The sequence below is a fragment of the Chroicocephalus ridibundus genome, chromosome 6 (genome assembly GCF_963924245.1).
Source record: "Chroicocephalus ridibundus chromosome 6, bChrRid1.1, whole genome shotgun sequence".
In the NCBI taxonomy this organism is placed as follows: domain Eukaryota; kingdom Metazoa; phylum Chordata; class Aves; order Charadriiformes; family Laridae; genus Chroicocephalus; species Chroicocephalus ridibundus.
The window spans coordinates 17,145,219-17,165,541 of NC_086289.1; the positions used below are offsets into that span (position 1 = coordinate 17,145,219).

General features: G+C 36.4%; 1 protein-coding gene across 2 annotated transcripts in view; it reads left to right on the plus strand.

The window, feature by feature from the left end:
- KNDC1 (kinase non-catalytic C-lobe domain containing 1) overlaps positions 1-20,323 on the plus strand; it is a 65,143-nt gene that overhangs the window by 15,764 nt on the left and 29,056 nt on the right. For both annotated transcript variants that reach the window (XM_063338945.1, XM_063338947.1), the window contains exons 4-6: positions 8,995-9,141; positions 11,090-11,207; positions 11,565-12,586. In XM_063338945.1, the coding sequence (XP_063195015.1) occupies positions 8,995-9,141; positions 11,090-11,207; positions 11,565-12,586 (1,287 nt within the window). The remainder of the gene's footprint in view (positions 1-8,994; positions 9,142-11,089; positions 11,208-11,564; positions 12,587-20,323) is intronic.

The following is a 20,323-nucleotide window of genomic DNA, read 5'->3' on the forward strand; positions in this document are numbered from 1 at the left end:
AAAGATCATGATCATTGCTAGACTGGATCTGGAGACTTTATACTCCCTGGAACAAGGGCTAAAAATTCATTTTTACTGTTTGCATGAACTGAAAATAGAGCCATTTCACCAGTGTATGATAACATTCATAAATACCACCTTATTTTTGAAAGGTTCAGGAATTGATTGATTTAAAAGTAGATGGCAGAATGAACAACTGCCTAATCTCCAGATAAGACTTTGAGACTAGTTCAGTTTCCACTGTGAATTAGATGGTCGTAGAGTTATCTTATTAGGTTGCTTGAGATTTAGTCAACAGAGCCTTCAGGATTATGACAAAATGGTAGTCACTCACACATCATTCTCCTTAGTTACAGCATTTCAAGAAAGCTTCAAAGAACATTGAGAACACGCTTTTGAAGCTAAGGATCATGTCTCCTGGGAAATGCATTGCAAGTGACTTAAGCTTTCTTAGATGACCTCTGGAGCAGGTTTTAGAGTAGAATAGACTATTCCAGTTGAAACGGACCTACAGTGATCATCTAGTCCAACTGCCTGACCAATTCAGGGCTGACCAAGAGTTAAAGTGTGTTGTTAACGGCATTGTCCAAATGCCTCTTAAACACTGACAGGCTTGGGGCATTGACCACCTCTCTAGGAAGACTGTTCCAGTGTTTGCCCACCCTTTCTCTAAAGAAATGCTTCCTAATGTCCGATCTAAACCTTCCCTGGCACAGCTTTGAACTATCCCCATGTGTCCTATCACTGGATACCAGGGAGAAGGGCTCAGCATGTCCCTCTCCACTTTCCTTCCTCAAGAAGCTGTAGAGAGCAATGAGGTTGCCCCTCAGCCTCCTTTTCTCCAAACTAGACAAGCCCAAAGTTCTTAGCTGCTCCTCGCAGGGCATTCCTTCCAGCCCTTTCACCAACTTTGTTGCCCTCCTCTGTGTGCATTCAAGGATTCTCACATCCTTCTTAAATTGTAAGGCCCAGAACTGCACATAGTACGTGAGGTGAGGCCGTATCAGTGCTGAATATAGCAGGATAATCCCCTCTTGTGACCAGCTGGTTATGCTGTGTTTGATGCACACTGAACAGGTATAAACCTGTTAGTATATACATACTCAAGGATTCCTGAACTTTTGAGTCCTTTCACAAAGGTTTGGGGTTTTTTTATTTAAAAAAAAAAAAAACCAAAAAGCAAACCAACCAAAACAACCCACCTTCTTTCTCTCAATTGTGATGGCAACAGGTGTTGCCTTTTTACTTAGGGATGCTGATCTAATCCATTTTTGAAGAAGCACATGAATGAAATATGTATGTTACACTTTTCTTGCAAGTTTTTTCTTTTGTTTGTGGCCTATATAGTTCAAGTCCTATCACATTATACATAAGTTCTATGCCTGAATATAGAAAAAGGAGCAAGGTTTTCTTCTGTGGAAATCATTCCCGTATGAAACAATAAAACAAAAAAATTCAAATCTAAACCAGCCCCCAACCATCCTTCTGCTGCGGTAGAGGGAAAACCCAAATCCTTCCTGTTTACCCTCCTTTGTTTACATTCCTGATACATACAATGAGAGCTACCTGCTCATTTGCTATTTCGTTCACCTACAGCTGTTCTGTGAAAACTGGTGTTTTGAATGTAGTCTTAACAAGATACTATGCAGTGGGCTAAGTTCAGAAGTGTTTGGCCAGCTTTTTACATTTGCATATGTATGTTCCTTGTAAAAAAAAAAAAAAATTAGGAAAAAATCTACATAGATTATTACTTCAAGAAGACTGAACTGGTTACTGTACAGTAACAAATATTTTACATATTGGAGTCCTGATGTCATTGATTCATGGCATGGTAAAGGAACTGGAATGCTAGTTGAGTTTGTTGGCCCAGTGTTCTTAACTGGAAGTGTAGCTCTTCACTTCTTTAGCTCCAAAATGTGGAATAAGCATCCCCAAACACAGGATTGTGCGAATGCATTACTCTGCTTAAAGGGACAGACTTTACCAGTAGGCACCTTCTCTTAAGTTTAGAATAAAAAGAATATACTACTTTAAAAAAATAATAATAATAAAAAAACTTCAGTAACTACAACTGACATCATATTTGCCATACAATGAAAAACTTATACAGTTGAGAGAAGACAGAGCTAGTCTGCCAGCATGCATATCACTGTTTCCCAGGTTTCATTTTTCCGTGCCTACAGGGAATAAATTGTGTTAGTTTAATTAAGTGATAAATGAATTACCTATGGCAGGTAACTTAAAAGTAAGGAGGTTAATGGCTGATAAATCATAAGGAGAGTTGTGACACATGAAACTCAATTTCAAAGGGAGTTTAAAAAAAAAAAAGTATTCAAGAAGCTTTAGAGATAAATGCATCTTAACTTTTGCTACCTAACCACTCAGGTCTCCAGCAGTTTTATTCTGATATTTTCCCTTACCTGTCATAATCATACTTCTGTTGTCCTGCAGGAGAGGAGCCAATTGGCGTGCTATTCATCTGTGTTGGGGGGCTGATCTTTGTGCTTAAGGGAGCCTGAAAATGGAAGTGTAATAAACCTGTTCTTGATTTGTGTCCTCACCCTGCAAACACATGAGTAATTTCATGCGTGTAGCATGGTTTAAATTTGATCGAACTTCTGTGTATGTTTATTGTCATGTGACTTCTTAAAGTGAAATGAATGTTTACAAAGGTGACTGCCAATGGCTCAAGGTAATATTTCAGTCTTCACTACAATAGTTAAGGTAACAGCTTCTTGAAACTGTATTGAGGTCCAGCTGAAAAGTTTGTATTTGCTGACTCTCTCTTTTTTTTCATATATTTTTCTCTCTGTATGTTGCTCTAGATCAAGAATGCTGCTTTTCAAATTAATTACTGTATAGATGCTGGTAATTTAGTCTATGGACAGCAGTCACCTGTGTTTTACATAGCCAAATGGAAAGCCAAAACATATGGCTGTTAAAGTGGTTGCAGGTAGCATGGAGACTGCTGTAAACCTATTGTCTGATTTCTTTTTTTTTTTTTTTTAAACAAATGCATATGTCCTATCAAAGATGATCTCCAAAAAACCTGAAAAGAGGTTTGTATACAGCAGCGTAAAGAGGTGATTAGAAGTAAGTCAAAAAACATGCAAAAGACTTACAAAAGTCTGAAAATCTAGGAATTTTTTTCCAAATCTATCAAAACACAGAAAGTTTGCAATGATGGCAGATGAACAAGACGCAACAGAGGTTTTTCTAAAGAAAGCCATAGCAGAAAAACTGTTTAATTTTTTAACCCATTTTCATCTTCTAGGACCTTCAGGAGGTTCTTACATTGCAACTCTTCTTTATCAGGAGTTATCAAAAATTTGGCTCAAATAAGAGTGTCAGTATAGACTAGTGACCAAGTTGATGAAATTAGCAGTAAAATAAATTTCCAGGACCAGATGGTGAAGCAGCATTTATAAAAGAAGCAATTACTTAGAGTAATATTCTTTAGCCTGGAAGAGAATGCCCTGAGGGAGAAGTTATGCTAGAAATCTGTGAAGTGTGCTGTGGCAGCAGACATGGAGTGAGTATTTGCCAGCCCTCATAAATGAAGAAGTAGGTGGCAACAATGAGATGAACACGGGTGGACTGAAACAGGAGGAAACACTTCTTTGTTATGCAGTAAACTGTGGAAATTCTTGATGCAAAAAATAGATGCAAAAATGTTGTGTGTGGATAAAGCTTAGATAAATTCATGGAGATAAAACAGCTGACATGAACAATTACAGACAAGAAGCCCACAATTACAAAACAGTGAGATTAGAGTGATGTGCTAGGGAGAGTTCCTCAGTTCAAACTGAATGATATAAATAGAGGTCACAAGAAACCAAAACCTAGTAAAAAGTAGGGACTAGACAACATTCAGTCATAGCGTATGTGATAGATGCTCTTTACAAGTGCATTTCGATTTTGCTTGGTTCATTGCTCCTTATGTTGTTACAGCATTGCTTTTTACACGCTTGTATCTATAAAGCCTTGCTTGTGTTTTGCAATGTAAACTGATCACCCGACGTTCACCTAAGAATATATTAAAGCTTGAAAGCTTTCACTTAGTTGTTAGGCAAATTAAAGGCAATTTGGGAATTGAAATACCTGCAAACTTCAGCTGTAAGCTGAAGAGAAAATCTGACCTGTAGCTGCATTTTTGTGCCTAAAAAAAAATGTAGAAGTCTTTTGTGGAAGAATTTTCTCAGATAAAGCTAAGTAGCAATTTGTAGTTAGAAGGGACAAACTGCAAGTATAGCTTTGGTTTAAAATGTTTTTTTTCTAGCATTTGCTACCAATTCTAGCTAGAGTATATATTTTGTGATTAGTCTACAATGGTTTAGCACTTTTAGCACATTCTGCAGACTAATTATCTACACATTCAAAGTGCCAAATGGATAAAAAGCTAATATTTAATACAGCACCTTCCAGTAATTGCAGTTATGTGGATTTGTAATGAAGGAAAGTATTAAAAATAATAGACCTATTTCCCTTTCATTTTCTGGCTGAAGAATATTACTGTATGACTTTCTGTTGCATAAAAATATGTTGCATTTTAGAGTGAGCACATTGAAAAAAAGACATAAGTAAATATTAAATGTTTTCTCCCGATAATAATTTTCTCAAGCATTAGCTTGAATTTGTTTATAAAACTTTGAGGTTTATAACAATACTGAAGCTTTCATTTTTGGAACCTTTAAATGCTTTGAATTGTGAAAGGGTAGAAACACCTATATGTGTACAGCAATCTCAAAAAAAGAAAAAATTTGCAAGGTAAAAATAAGGGTCAGCTATGAATGTCAAAATCCAGAATTGTCTTGCACTATTCCCATAGCTTATCGTTTAGTCAGAAATGTTTTACAGGAAGTATTAGTTCTACAACGGTCTGGCTCTTTCAGTTCTGCTGAAGACCTACATTTCTGAACTCGGTAAAATCTCAATACAAAATGTAAATGGTCGTTATTCATAATTGCAATATGCTAAATGCTTATGCAGTCACTATTCAAAAGCTCTTTTGTCAGCTTTTATCCGTAGTGTTTGTCTGCAAGCATGAGTTCCCATAGAAGCTTAGCTCTTTAGGCCTGCCAAGCAGTAATACAACTGCGCCTCTGTCACGCCCTGTGTGTAGGCTTGGAGCTTTCACTTCCTCTCCTGATCTTTCGGTTTGCAGATTTTAAATGCAGAGCAGATCATTACTGTTCTCTGATTTCACTTCCTATAATGTTAAATGATCATAAAATGGCATGCAGCAAGCCAAGTAACTTTTGATTGGAACTGACAGAAGCCTTTTTGAATATATTTCACTCATGATATAAAATTTTAACATGATGGCAGAAGCTGTCCTCTGCCTTGATAAGTGCTGCCAGTACTTAGCCTGAACGTTTTAAAAATATGTAGTAACTTCACCTTTTGAGTTTTTATCTGTTTTTCTTCTTTTCACTTTTGAGTCTTGTTTTGCCTTTGTGTCTTGGAAACCACTCTAGGATTAGAAGGTGTCTTGATTTGAAGCTACTTGTATGATTGTGACCTTCAAATTTTTCTCTGAAATACATGAACTCCCTTATCCTGTTGCTGAAAGGAAGACTTTCAGACCTCAAATCATACATATGACTTTTCCCAAACATCTTGTCTTCATGTTGCCATTTTGATTTTTAAAGGACACGTTATTTCCATGGTGTCCTTCTCAGTGATGCATACAATTATGATTTTACCTACAGTTCTTGTTACATTTGCTAACTTTTGGCTAAGAGTAGATGTACTCTCTCTCTAAGACCAAATCTGGAGATCCGGTTTCCTAATGTGACTTCCTCCCTTTCTCCCCATCCTTTTTAAAACTGATACTGTAGTGCAGTCTTGCCAGCACGGTCTGTGTATTTTTCTAACAAGTTACATTTAGTCTTTAACTTAAAAGTCTCATTAGGAATTGTGAAGAGGTGGTTTTGTTGCAGTTTTTCTTTTGGATCTTCCTTGAAATGCATGCTATTTATCCAATATTAATATTGTTATCCTGCAATGCAACAGTTCCTATAATTCATAAACTATTCTCCTTAGCTAGATTTAGGCAGGGGTTTTTTAAGTGGTGGGTTTTTTTATTTTCCCCCAGAAACTAAGGAAAAATTGTCACTGGAAAAAAGAATTTTTCCAGAAGGAAAGTTATTCGCTGCCCTTTCCTATTTGTTACTTTCCTTATAGCACACTAAAAAAAAAAAACCATATTGTGAGATTATTTTCATTAAGAGCAGTCCCTTCTAGTCAGCATTAGATATTTTATCCTTATGAATTTGCTTTATTTATTGCATTTAGCACTCTGCTCTCCTTTCCCAGAAAGTGACATTTTCTTCCTAAGCTTAAGCAGCATGGTAAGTAGAAGAAGCAGATTTGACGCATAAACTTGGGGAACGCCCCACCTAGTGGATGATCACAAACTGATTTCTCATTGCTCCAGTTCAGACAGGAGACTTAAGGTTACATTGGAATATTAATCATGTTTACTGCCAGCTCAGGAAACTGGTTAAATAGCTGGATTTTCTTTCTGCTTTTTCTTGTGGGGGTGATGGTGGTGGTGTTTGGGGAGCTGGGAGAGGGGGAAGGTAAAAAGAGGATTTACATGAAAGAAAGTTTCAAGTTGGAAAAGATACTGAAGTTCTCAATAAATATTTTGACAAAAGAGATTTATTACAAGCAATGGTGATTGAAATGGCCAGCTTCAAAACTGGCTTTCATGGATGTCAGAGGAAAGGAAGTATCTCAACAGAACTATTTTCTGTGTGGGGAAAAAAGTTCTTTCTTTATTCAGTACAAGACTGGCTTTTCCCTTGTGCAAGAAAAGATGCACAGGACATCTTAAAGAACAGGACAGCAAAATGTCGAAGCCTGTCCGCTTGCTTCTCAAAGGCATTTGTGCTTTTAAAGGCAGACTAAGGGATATGAGTTAGACCCCACAGTGAAAAAAAAATTATTAACTGAAAAAAGTGGGATGAGGTAATATATTGCTCTGCCCTTCCTGTTCCTGTGTCCTAAAATGTCCGCATATGTCCTCATGTGGGTGAATAAAATTTGTCAAAAGGCAAATTTTTTGTTCCCTCAAAGTAAAGTTCCTCATCTTTCTGTCCTGCTCTTAAGATTTGATATTTGAGTTGTATATAAGGAGATTATATTCAAATATGCTTTCTTATTCTGTATTATAAGAAATATTTTGTTTCTTAAAAATTTTTTAGTGAGAGAAGACTAGATAAACTCTTGTTTAGTCTTATGCGCTATGTACTTGGGATAGACACTATGTTCTGTAAATGAAATCAGACGCTGAGGAATCACACGCATCTTTGAAAGAGGCTTAAACATATAGGTAACATCCAAATGACAAAATAGCCTCAAAAGTGATGCCTCTAGACACATGCAAAATACCACTTTTGAACTGAACAAAAAGAAGAGTAAGCAGAAACAAGAATCTCTTCCACCCATATCCTTGTTCACTGAGTTTCCTGGGAGTATTCTGTTTGCTAAATGCCAAATTGGCGGGAGGTGGGGGGAAATGTTGCTTTCCTAGTAAAGCAACTCTTCTACCCATTCCTGATGTTAGGACGGGTATAGGGAGGCTGAAACTGCTTATTCTGCTCAGAAGTACCTTCTGAATTCAAAGGTGTCCCCACACTATATGGCATTGTTTCATCTGGTATTCTGACATCACTTCGTCTGCATAGTGTGTATCCATAAATTGTACATTATGATTTTTTTTCCTCCAGTTCTTCGAGGAGTGATGCATTTCTCTCTTTTATTAAAGTAAATTTGTGGACAGAGGTGATGTCGCTTGTTGTAGATAATATCAAATACATGGAATAACTTACTAATATCAAGTGTATTAAAATAGCACAGTACAATGCTGCATTTACATAAAAAGTTCTTTAAATAGAGCTGTATTATGTTTTTAAGAGTTTGTCTTTGTTTCCTTGTTATTTTTTAACTTTATGTTCAGTTTTCTGTTATGCTGTCCGTTGAGAAATGCCAAATGACACAGTTTACTGAAATACAGTATTTAATATTTAATATTAATGTGGATGGGGTTGTGGTAACTTCATAAAGTATGACAAAATAACTGTCTTCCTATCACCTTGTTTAGTGGGTTATTTGCTCAGGCTGGCTGCTTAGTTTTGTATCCTTTTGCTAATATAGTCCCATTTCTCTGAGGGAAAAAAAAAAGGGGCAAAAAAAAAAAAAGCCAGTTCAGTAGTCCAATAGGGCTACTGCCACTGTTTACACAGACTTGCACCTTTTTTTTTTTTTTTAAGAAGCAGAAAACTTCTAAAATTAAGAGCTAGCTGTGTTGTATGGCAAATCTAATGCATTAGTACTAGATCTAAGAAAGTTGTTTCTCACCTCCATTATTACTGGAGCTCATCATAAGGTTGTGGGCTTTAAGAGAAGCAGAGGTGGCAAACGTGGAATATTTCTTAATTCTTTCGTGTCTTCAGAGACAAGTGTTACTGTGCTGTATGGTTTCTACTCACTTTCTTTATGCTTGATAGCACTTAAAAATACTGCTATATATAAAGTTTTTGTTAAACTATTTTTTTTTCCTCGCTAAGAGGAATGCCACTTTAGTCTCCCTGCACGCTTCTAACTTAAATATTACTTGCATATGTACTGGGGGCTGAGTTTTATATTTAACTGAAGCTGATGAACAATTATAATACTGATTACTGGCAAGGAAGAAAAAAGGCGCTAGCTGGACCCCATAGCGTTTGGGTTCTTTTTTGGTTTGGGTGGGTGGTTTTGCTTTTTGGTTTTTTGGTTTTTTTCAACAAGACTATCCCCCAAAGCAGGGCTGAAGCCCATTTTTGTCCTCCTATTGTGTTAAAATTAAAACAGCTTTCCAGTAAGCTGTTACCTTGTAAGTTAAAAATGAAAACAGTGTAAGCTGTATCCCTAGTGATCTCAGAGTTTTTTTGGCTAGAGAGAGAAAATTGGTAGCATATTTAATGCCTTTTTTTAAACTTCATGCAGGCACACATCTATTCTTTGGGTGCAACGCTGAAAGCAGCAATAGAATATATAGTAGAACCTGAGACAGAATCAGAATTTGGGCAAGATCTGCACGCTCTACTGGAACAAATGCAAGAAGAGAATCCTGAAAATAGGCCAGATATTGAGGTAAAACTGCCCTACATAATTTTCTGTTTAAAAAAATTGACAAAAATATTTGTGCGTCTGTGCTAATTAATAGAGAGGTGATCTTTATATGTAATGTGCTCAGATTCTGCAAGGAAAGTTGAAGCTTTCCCAGGCTCAGCAGAAACACTTCTTTCTTCCTACTCTAATGGAGATACAACCTGAAAGGCCCATGTAAATGTTTTATGGTGATTTGATTTTTTTCAGAAGATTAGTTTACACAGAGACAGAGGGTCATCAGATGTTAAAGCACACGCATTATGCTCTGAAATTTGTATGGTGGCTCAGATGATGTTTGGATTGCGTTTAAGAAGGGATGGAGGGAGCCACACCCCAGGAAAGCTCTGTTCCTTGACATGTTCAACGCAGTGTTGTTCAAAGCATTACTGCTAACTAGTTTTCTCTAAATATATGGATGGTTAGTGGTATTTGATTAGGTATCTTAATTACTTTTGTATTTTATTCCATTTAGCCCTTATTTTACCTATAATCTGTAGAAATAATTTAAAGATATATAGGATTGTTCAAGATGATGTTTTCAAAGAATTTACATTCTAAATGTTGACGTTGATGTGTGACAGTTTAGCTTTAATGCACTGTTTTTGCAGGCTTTCGGACTGTAACCAGGGAGTAACAGTTCTCCAAATGTGACGTTTCTTGGATTCAGTTCTTTTATTTCAGGGTAGTGCTGTCTACTTTTCTGTTTGTTGTTTTTTTTTAGTGGTGGTGGTGGTTGTTTTTTTTTCCCTGAGATGATAGCGTATATTCTAAATGGTATAGCACCTGTAATCAATACTTTGCAGAAAGAGTGCTGCAGCAGAAGAATGTATAGATGCATTTTTATAAATCCCAGGCAGGAGACCACTCCTGACATAGGGCCTGCTTGATCAACTCCTGTATTTCTATTTGGTTTTGAGCAATAGTCAGGAAAAGGATCATATAGCACTCCCTACCATCTCCAATTGGTCTGTAGTCCCTGAAAGCTATTGCTGACTAGTGGCATCAGCCCCAAAATAGTGTGGGTCAAGGCTGGTCTGGGGTAATATATGGAGGTCACTTTGTGACCATGTGTTATCTTTTTCCATTTCTTTTCCACTGGGCCCTTTCTTGGGTGGAAAGAAGTTGGGGGGAGCTATATGGAGGGGAAAACCCATGGACTTTCTTCGGTATTTCACTAGACTCCAGCACAGCTGGATACCTGTTTCACTTTTTCATGTCCTTCCTCAATCTGATACATGAACCAGCAGAGCCATTTTCTTCTTTCCACTCAAAACAGCAGAAAAGTGGTTGAGCAGGTTAATGGGGTAAGAGCAGCTTTTCAGAGCTGTATGAGGTCTCATCAGTGTTTATCTAGGAACAGTTACTGAGGAAACAGTACTAATGCCAGCAAATGATGTTCAGGCTACAGAGTAGAGATAGATAGTACTGTTTCTTCTTCTGATCTGATAATGATTGCTTTCTCTAATTGGGAATAGAGCTTTCTAGATATTGTATTTTGCAGTTTTTTAAAAGATACAGGATTTACTTTTAATACAATTCCAGTAATAAAAACATTTGTCATACTGCCTATGTCACTCATTTCAAGTGAATCACTGGCAGTTTAAAAAATAATCCAAACTTTAACTTTTTACATTTTCAGTATGTTATAAAGGATAACATTTCAGATTAAGTTTCCTCAGTTCTTCTTAGTGTTCTAACTGTAGGCTAGAACTTGAACTGTATTAAATAATTTCATGATAGCCCATGGTAAAAAAAGAAATTAATTCAACCACATAATAGAAACACACAGTATAATGAACAGTGCAAGAAAGACCTCCAATGTAGCATCGTATAAATTCAGATGTACTGTGTGAGTTAACATGATTCACTTTAGTCAAAATTCACAAATCTATTCATTATTAAATAAGTATTTAATGCTAATTTTCTCTAGAGCATTTTGTCATTATGTGAAGAAAAAATGAAGATTGCTTCATCAAGTAACATTTGTCGAAGCCTGTCTGCTGTTGGAAGAAGAGTTCTTTCGATTGAATCATTTGGTGCTTCTCAAGGTAAGCTTAAAATGTATTTAGTCAAGAATTTTAGATTGCCTGACATATCTAATGATTTTTAAAATACTGTGTTTCTGTACTTTCCTGTTATAGGTTTCTTTCTAGATAGCAAAAAGTCTTTATTAAATATTAGGTGATTTGGGGTGGGGAGCAGGGGACATACAACTCTTAATGAACATAGTTAATACATTTAAATTGTTCTTTATGATTAAAAGTGACCCGCCCAGAAGGAGTTAATTTGTGTAACATACTGAAGATAGGTAACAGCAGTGGCAGAAAAAGCACTATAAAGATGTACTAGGAAAGATTAGAAGGTTTAAATGGACCTTTAATGTAAGCATCTGTTTTTGCATCTAGATGTCTGTGATAACATGTGGAAGGGAAGAATGTGTCAGAGAAGTTTGGGATCTAAATTATATTCAGATGAGAAAAACAACATAGCAGGTGATTCGTCTGCAGTAGAAGATGTAACAGCTACCTGTCATAAGGACTCTTCTTCAGTTACTATGGTGACTGGCAAAGAAAGTGGTTTAAAGGAAATGCAAATTGATCTGGATAATGAGAAAACTCAACATTCTCAACTTGCAACTCAAGCTAAAAAGAGCAAAGAAGAGGACAAACATGCAGTGTATACTGACAGTTTTGCTAGTGTTGCTTTGGATGTAAAATCATGTGTTATTGACCTCGAGAGAGATGGCATTTTTAAGAAAGGTTCTTTGAGAAAAATTAAAACCTTTCCAAAGCTACCACTTGATCCCGCAGATACAAATAACTTTTTTACTTCTGTAACCAACAGTGGACCACTAGCTAGAAAAAATCACTTGCTGACAGAAGAGTCACTACCTCTAGACAATAATAATGAGGTTGTTTTTTCAAAGGGAAATCTTAATTCATTTGCTATTTGTAGTCCACCAAAAATAGAACCAAAGAATCACCAGGTTAATGATCTTCATTTAGAAGCTCCATGTGTATGCACACAGGTGTCTGGAATGAATCTAGAAGAACATATGTCACTTATTAATGATAAAAAGATAGGTTTTGCTTCATCTGATCACAAAGAAGACTGTTCTGATGCTACCTCTGAAATGCCAAATACAGCTGGTATGCTAAAAGGCCCAAATCAATCAATTGCTGGAGCAAAAATGCTAGACAATTACATGGCGTTGGAAGACTCTTCTGAAACTTTTCAAGGGTCAAATGAAAATTCTTTACCGCATTTTAACAAGATGGCTTCAGTGTTAACAACAAAACCCAGTGGGAACAGATATGGATCAAACCTAATTAGGTCTCCAGAATTAAGCAACGGTGTGGTGAGCACAAACAATAATGAAGATAATCTTTGTGGAGGCAGAGGGTCAGAAATCAAAAGTAATGAGCAGGTAGTAAAAATAAAGTCTTCATTATATAGTTGCTGTAGTCACTTATGTGGAGATGAAATGGCTTAAATACTGTGTGATTGCTTCCCCCCTCACCCTCTTTAGCATCCTGGAAGATTGAATTTTGCTAGTCTGCACACTTTAAGAGTTAATATTGAAAACATGGTGATCCTTTTTTTCCCCTCTTTAAAAGTAAAGTGTTACAGTGAATTTATGCTACTGCAAAGTCAACAGTCATTTTAAATTTTGTTTTACAAATGGAGTATATTCACTAGTGTGTTAGAATAGCATACTTAATAGTTGATGACATTTGTAAGAGAACATTACCAAAGCATATGTAGACTTTTAACTCTTTGTGTTACTGTCAATGCATAAAGTTCACTACCTTGCAGTGGACCTCCCAGGCGCTTATGAAGATTGCAGAGTTCCTGACTGTAAACCTGACCTCATTGAAATCAATGGCAATATTCCATCTGTTTCAGGAGGTGAAAAGGCTCCACTTTTTTTTTTTTAATTTACGTGTGCATTTAAACTTTTGAAAATTGTACATATGCTGTATCTGTTCTGTGTTCTTAAACTACCACTTCTGTGTGTGATGTATATTTCATGATAGAATTCAGATATGTGCACAATATGATGGATATGTTGTCTCAAGCATTTCATCTTTATATACAGCCAAATAAGAAAGGGGAGAGATGATAATTAGTCTACTAGAATTTGTTGATAGATAGTTGTAGTATGGTCTCTACTTAAATTACATATTCTCAGGGTGGACAAGTTTGGTCTCTGACTAGATGGTTTTCTTGTGTGCTACACTCAAAAGAGATGAAAACGATCCATGTGATGGGAGAGCTGCTGGATGAAAATGCAGGATGGCTCATACTTCTCCAGCCTTGCTGTGACTTGATAAAAATGAGCAGCACAAACTTCACACATTTCATTTCCAGAAATTATGCTTAGGTGAAGACGTTGGTTTTTTTCTTGTCTACTGACAACTCAACTTTGTTCTCATTGCCTAATAGCCAGTCTTCCAGTCACCATCCCATGCAGTGGCATCTAGGGTTATTTTCAGTCTGTGTCCATCCCTCTTTTCACCTTGCCTGAACACCTCCACTGGAATAGTAGCATAGGAATGTAAAGAGCCCTTTTGTTCATCATAGCTAAAAAAATTAATGCAACATTGAAGATTCTGTTCTAACTGCTCTTTTCCATTTCTATTCTCTCCTCACCTCAATAGCATGTGTGTTTATTAAATTCATAGTGCAGGACAATAGTAAATACGGATCAGTACCACGTGGCATGGTTTTGCTTTGTAAGGGAGTTACTCATTGTATGCATATTGAGTCCTTTATTTAGTTTTTAAATCCTGCAGGTGCATTCTTCAGACTCTTAAGATCCGTTTATTGTAGACAAATCTTTTCTTTTTTTCTGTTCCCTCCCCCCCTTTCCTGCTTTGGTCTATGCAACCTTACATATTCAGAGGAGAGTGCAAAATAATAATCAGATTTATAATCATTCCAAAGTCGTCTGCTTTTGCTATCTCACTTGTTACTCTAGATTTACATGAACCTGTTTAATTCCATAGATGTGCTTGTATTTCTAGCAAGGATCATAGCAATTTCAGTCACTGACTTCTTGTGAGAAAGCTTGTTAGTATACAGAAATATAGATATGTCTTAGTATTCAAGCAACAGAAACAACTGTCTTTCATCTTACGTGCAAATCTCTTTTTTTTTTTTTTTTTTTCTGAATAGAGGTTTGTTGGGGTTTTTTTAATGTTAAACTGTATAAACCTAGGAATTAATTTGGATGCTTATTTGTCATGGAGTGGATGGCTATGATGAGGCTGTCAGACCACTATAAAACCACTGCAGTTATTTGTTAGGCTTTTTTGGTTTGGGGTGGTTTTGTTGGTGGTTTGGTTTTGTTTGTTGTTTTGTTTTTTTTTTTTTTCACTCCAAGAAATAAAGGCACCACACTTAAATCACTTGCCTTGAGGTGGAAGTGGGCTTACTGAAGCCTCCGCGTTAACTAGAGAGGTGTGGTGAATAAACTGCCATCGCTTAAGAACAAAAATTGAGTGTATTGATAGGGGTTCTTCTTTAAGGAGGAAAAAACATGTTGAAATAAGACCTATATTCTGTGCTTACTGGATTACTGAGACAACAGTTTAAGTCTGGGTACATGAAGACACTTTCAAGAAAATAATCTTCCTCAGAATTAGTTTCCAAAAAATCTTGCAGGATTTAGAAGTTGTAACAAATGTCCTGTTTGTTTTTCCTGCAGCAGCACTTGAGATTGGCACAGAGAAAAGGAAACAAAAATATGTTTTCAGGTTATTCTGCTATTCTGAAGTCCTCTTTTTCTTCAGCTATTTCATTATTGATTTAAATAAAGTGTTCTTCCAGCCTGAACAGAATTTCATTCTTCCAAATAAGTAGGCTCTTAGTAGACGGGCGGTTATCCTGCTCCCACTGAATTCACAGGACAGTCACAGTGAATTAGAAAAGGTAACTGTTATTACAGTTACCCTAATAAGCAGTCTCATAATACATATGATCTGATATGAAGACAGCGGGGTGGTGGTTGTCTATGAAATCAGAGTTTTCAGTTTTCAGTAGAAAAAATGGTTTGATAGACTCATGCTCTATACTTGTTTTTTTCAGTAATGAATTCCAGCAAATGTTCAGGTTCTGCTTGTTAAAAATCTTAAGTTGGTCCTTTTAAGAAAAAAAAAAAAAATAACACCAACAAAAAACCACGACCCCTGATTATTTAACTGCTGTAGGGAGGAAAAAAAGCATTTAAATTTATCAACATGTGAGCAACACCTAAGTTTCTGAAATGGCTGTCTGTTCCGTAAGACGCTGAGCTTCTAGCCTGGTAATCTTTGTTTTCTGAAGAGGGTCATTCATTTTCAGTAGTCATTGAACTGTATGGCAGACTCTATTATAAGTCTTAGAGAAGGTGGTTTGGGTTTTTTTAACGTTTTCAGTTTCTTTTTCCTCTTCTGGAAAGCAGATTTTATTCCTCAGGCTGCTGAAACATAGCATTTTCAGCCTCTATCTTACCTCCTGACAATTGCAAAAATAAAGCCATACTGTGTTATCCTTTATGTGAAAAAGTTACAACTGATATCTGTACGCTTTCAAGTTCCCTTTCCTTTCTCTGTGACAGCATTTTACCAAATACCTAAAAATGGTTAGGTTTGGTTTTTGGGCTTTTTTTTAAAGCTAAAACTTGAGTCTGAGAGTTTGTTCATGTACTGCAAAGGCACAAAAAGTGTGAAGCCCCAATTAATGTGATTTCTGTCTTCTGGACTAAATGGAAAACACCTCAGAAGATTTACAGCGCTGCTCTTTCACTAGTTTTCTATAACAGATAAGCATGGTTGCAGCAAATAGACCTTTTAGAATAGTATCTCTAGCATCTCTTTAAATATTTCTTGTTCTTTAGAGAAAGTGCAATGCCAGTCCCATCCGGTTGAAGATCAACCTTGTCTACTCTGGAGAACAGACAGTTTTTCTTACCTGTCAATAATACTTCTCCAGTGGACAATATTTTTCTAATACCCCAACACTGCTTCTCAATGTTATGTGCTTTACTGCTAGTAAGCATTACTAAAAATACTCGCTTGCTTTTGTCTGGCTACTGCAATGTATCTTGTGAGGGTTTTCCTAGTAATTTTTATAGTTTTGCATGCCATAAATAAATATTTTTCACTTCAAGTTTGAGTGGGGATCTTTTATTTCTCTAACCTGTTTCATTCCAATCAGGTGTGTCTCATCTCTAATGCTTTTAAATGTTTCTCTGATTCAGATGCTGTGGCTTTTACATGGGAAGGGTTAACAGGAACCTGGCATATACACATTTGTTTTCTGTTGGTCATTCATATCCAGTCAAGCATGAGAGAAGTGAAAAGCCACGTAGCTAGAGAATGACACTTGAACACTGGGGAAATAACACTTGAAGGAAAGAAAAGTTGTCAATTCCCAGAATAGTACTTATTAAGAAAAGAAAAATGAAAATCTTACTTGCTTTGGCTGTTTAAAATATGCCAGCATTATGTTCATAAAATCTAGTACGTTGGCATAGTCTAAATGCTTTGAAAAGTTTGGGTTTACAGTTCTGGTACCACCAATGAAATAAAAGATCTGTTAAATGATCTTTGCAGCACTGAAGAAAAAAACATCACTTTTTCAACAAGTGAGGCCTAAAATGCAATCTTTTTGGCATAAAACAAAATGTCACCAGTATGTAGCTATAGGCAGTAATCAGTCATGTGGCTTTTTCATATTTTCTGTCAAAATTTCTGTGCTGTGAAAAACATTTTCTTATTTTAAAAACTGGGATATATAATTGCTGTTATGCAAAGGCCTGTTTTAGAACATGAAGAAAAAATTTCAGGGAGAGGCACTGGATTATAGTTTTCTTTGCTCTTTGGGGCGGTTTCACTGGTGATAATATATTAAGAAATGTTTTATATTGGTATTAAAATGTTAGTGATTTAAATGGACTTGATGCCGTATGGATGCTGAACAGTTGTCTTGAGCTTGCTTTGCTGAAATATCTGAGTACATAGTTAAGAAACATCGCATGCTACAGGCGGTTTGACCAAAGATTTTAATCATATATTTTCCAGCACTTTTTTTTTCTCGGTGGCTGAGTGGGATTTTTTGAAGTTGTAGGAAACAGTAATAGCCAAGAATCAGAGACTTGCCTGTTAAAAAATAAAACAGCCAAACCTGAGACAGTTGCCTAAAAAAGGGAGTTTACACTTAAATGTTTACCAAAACATAAACAGATTCAGTGGAATTTGAAAGCGCATTGTGTTAAATACCTGCTTTGAGGCTTAAATAAGAATTGCCTCATAACCTTATGTTGAGAATTTTATTGGTTTTCCTTTGGAAACTATTTTAAGCAGACTGCATGTGCTTTTCATCACAGATGTAAATGTGGGATGCAATATGTCTTATCATTCACCTTGACTATGTTGGATAACTTAACAAGATGTTAGATGGACAAGTTCCCAGCAGATCCGAACCCTCAATCTTCAGATTAAGTCTTCCAGAATTCTCTTTCTGGTATAGGAAGATGAGCATTAGGAACAATTAGGACATTAGAAGAATGATCTTCTCAGGTATTTTTTTCAGGAATAAAAATAATCTTTGATATTTTTCAAGGTGGAGAGAGATTTGAATTACAGTAAGAGACAATAGCGATGCGGTCTATATGCTAGACACAGGAGAATGTCTAGCATATAAATACTAGCTAGCAATATTAATATTTGAAGTTTAATCTTTCTTTAGGATGCTTGCCACAGAGAACAATTAGGATATACTCTTAAATAAATTTCACCAATCTGTAACCAGACTGCATCCTTTTTTTATCCTGATGCAGGTTGATTTGGCCATTCTGTGGATGGTAGTGATTCTCACTTCTGCTAAGATTTGCTTTTCCTACATCCTTTTTAGTTCTGAAACAGAATTTCAGTTTCTGAGGCCTTTTCATCCTCTATTTTGTTATCTATCATTGACACTTTCTTCTTTCTTTATGATAAAGTTTTGCTGCTGCTCTTAGGGTTTATTCCTACTTTCCTGCTGTGCTTAAATCTCTTTCTGTCATTTCTTTCTTCCTCTAGGGAGCTTGGATATCCCAGAAGTGATGAGAAATACCATTCAGTTTTCTGCTAACTTCAGTTTCCAGTTTAGTGAGAGATTCTTCTTCCCCTTGCTAGCAGTTCATCACCTTCTCCTAAAGTGAGAGGTGATTTTTGTATGTGATAGAGGAATTCCATCTTTCTCCACTGCAGCTTTTAGAGCCTCTAGGGACATTAACTTCAAGAGGAGGGGTTCTCTTTCAGAGAAGCATGTGGCAGTGGTGTGTACTTATTACAAAAATATTGCCAAATCCCCAAACCTTCTAAATGTTCTAGTCAGTCTGTGGAATTTCTCTTTTGATTTCACTCCACTCATGTCAGCTGTGCAGGGTGAATGTAAAGATTTGGCTGCTGCTTTCATTGTAAAGTGCCTGTGACCGAAGACACTTGAGGCACTTGAGAACCAGGATGCTATGGAGGGAGGAACGCAGCACTGGCCGGGCACAGTAATCAATCAACAGTGTGAAGCTCGATCTTGAATGTTCTCTTGACTAATTCATTCTTTTTACTATCTGACCTCTTCCTTCCTGCTGTATCATTGATGTCTCTTTATCAGACAGTTCAAGAGCTTGCTTTTCTAGATATAATGGAGGAGCACATTGATGAAAGAATTTTGCACCCCAAGTGATAGCAAAATTTGAGAATGAAGCCTAACCTTATTACCTGGCTTGGAATCTGTCTATGCTGAGGTTACTAGTTTTTGCAATGTGCCACAATGGAGGGTAGGAGAATAAAAGCACCAAATTCATTTTTATATGTGTTGGGGGTAGGCAGAAAATAAAACCTTTTTAAGTAAATCAAAAGGTGTGTTTGATGGTATATCGTGTTAAAAATTAATACCCTATCTGGTTCACCTTCAAGGAATATTTAAACAGTATGAGCGCAAAGTATTACTTTCCTTGAGAAGGTCTGCTAGCAAAAATTAAATTTTCAACAAAGTTTCAGCTGCAGAAATTAATGTAGTTGTTTTTCTCCTCCCCAGAGATTACAGGAAAGCTAATTCTGTTTGTTGATCTCGATGAAAGTTAATGCAGTAGATTGTTCATTACATATTTTATGATAAAATCCAAATAGTGCCTTGCTGAAGGGTGTTTCATAAGCAGGATCGTGAAAAATTGACTGCATTAAATGACAGTGCAGAGACTGATTTGTCAAGCGTAATGTTGTACTACCATTGTGTGTGAGATAGCCTTAGTCTATTTAGATTTTATGAACATTGATTGGGATATAAAGGTGTCTGTAAAAACAATAGAACTGTTCACGGGTCTTAATTTTTGTTTCTGTCTCCTGTGCTCCAGTTTTGTTTTGGTGGGTTTTTTTCAGAGTTAATCCTGAATTGCTTCTGGTAGTTCTTTTCCCTAACATGGCCTAAAGTTCATATTTAAAGATAGTTTACTATCTTAGGGCTGCATATGCAACAGAAAATGTGCTGTGCTTTTTTTTAAAATAGTTGGATGGGTCTGCTCTGACCCAGAGGTTTCTGCCCACAGTGAATTTTTTATCGTTCCTTTGGTAGATGAATGGAGATCGTAAAGTCCAGCTGATGTCGAGAGCCACTAGTAGTGATAAGGTCTTCTATTAGCACAGCCTGATCAAGAAGGTGTCTGTGCAGTACCATCAAGGTCAAGTTCTTACATTCAGCCCCCAAAAAATAAAAAAATCGCAAAATGTAAAACAAGGATTCTCTGAAGAACAGTAAGTTTCCATGGAGCAGTATCTTTGTCATGTTAAGGTATTATGCCAGCTATCAAACTGATAGCCAGGAAAACAAATGCTGTTACTACAAATTGAGCAGCCAGTGATTAAAAACAGAACATGCCTGGACTTCAAATAAACCTGTCATTAATTCTGTCGATATTGTTAACATCTTTCACAGAAGAACAAGAAATGTTGATGAAATCTTTAAGGTAAGACCTGTAATGCAACTATCAGGGTAAATCAGGATTTGAACGTGGGATTTTTTTGGTTGGTGATGATTATTTGGATTTTTATGCTTTTAAGTCTAGGTGGTGTCCCTATAATTACTTGTGATCTTTGACATTCTAACAGAGTATTTCCTTATTATGATAATAAAGAGCTTC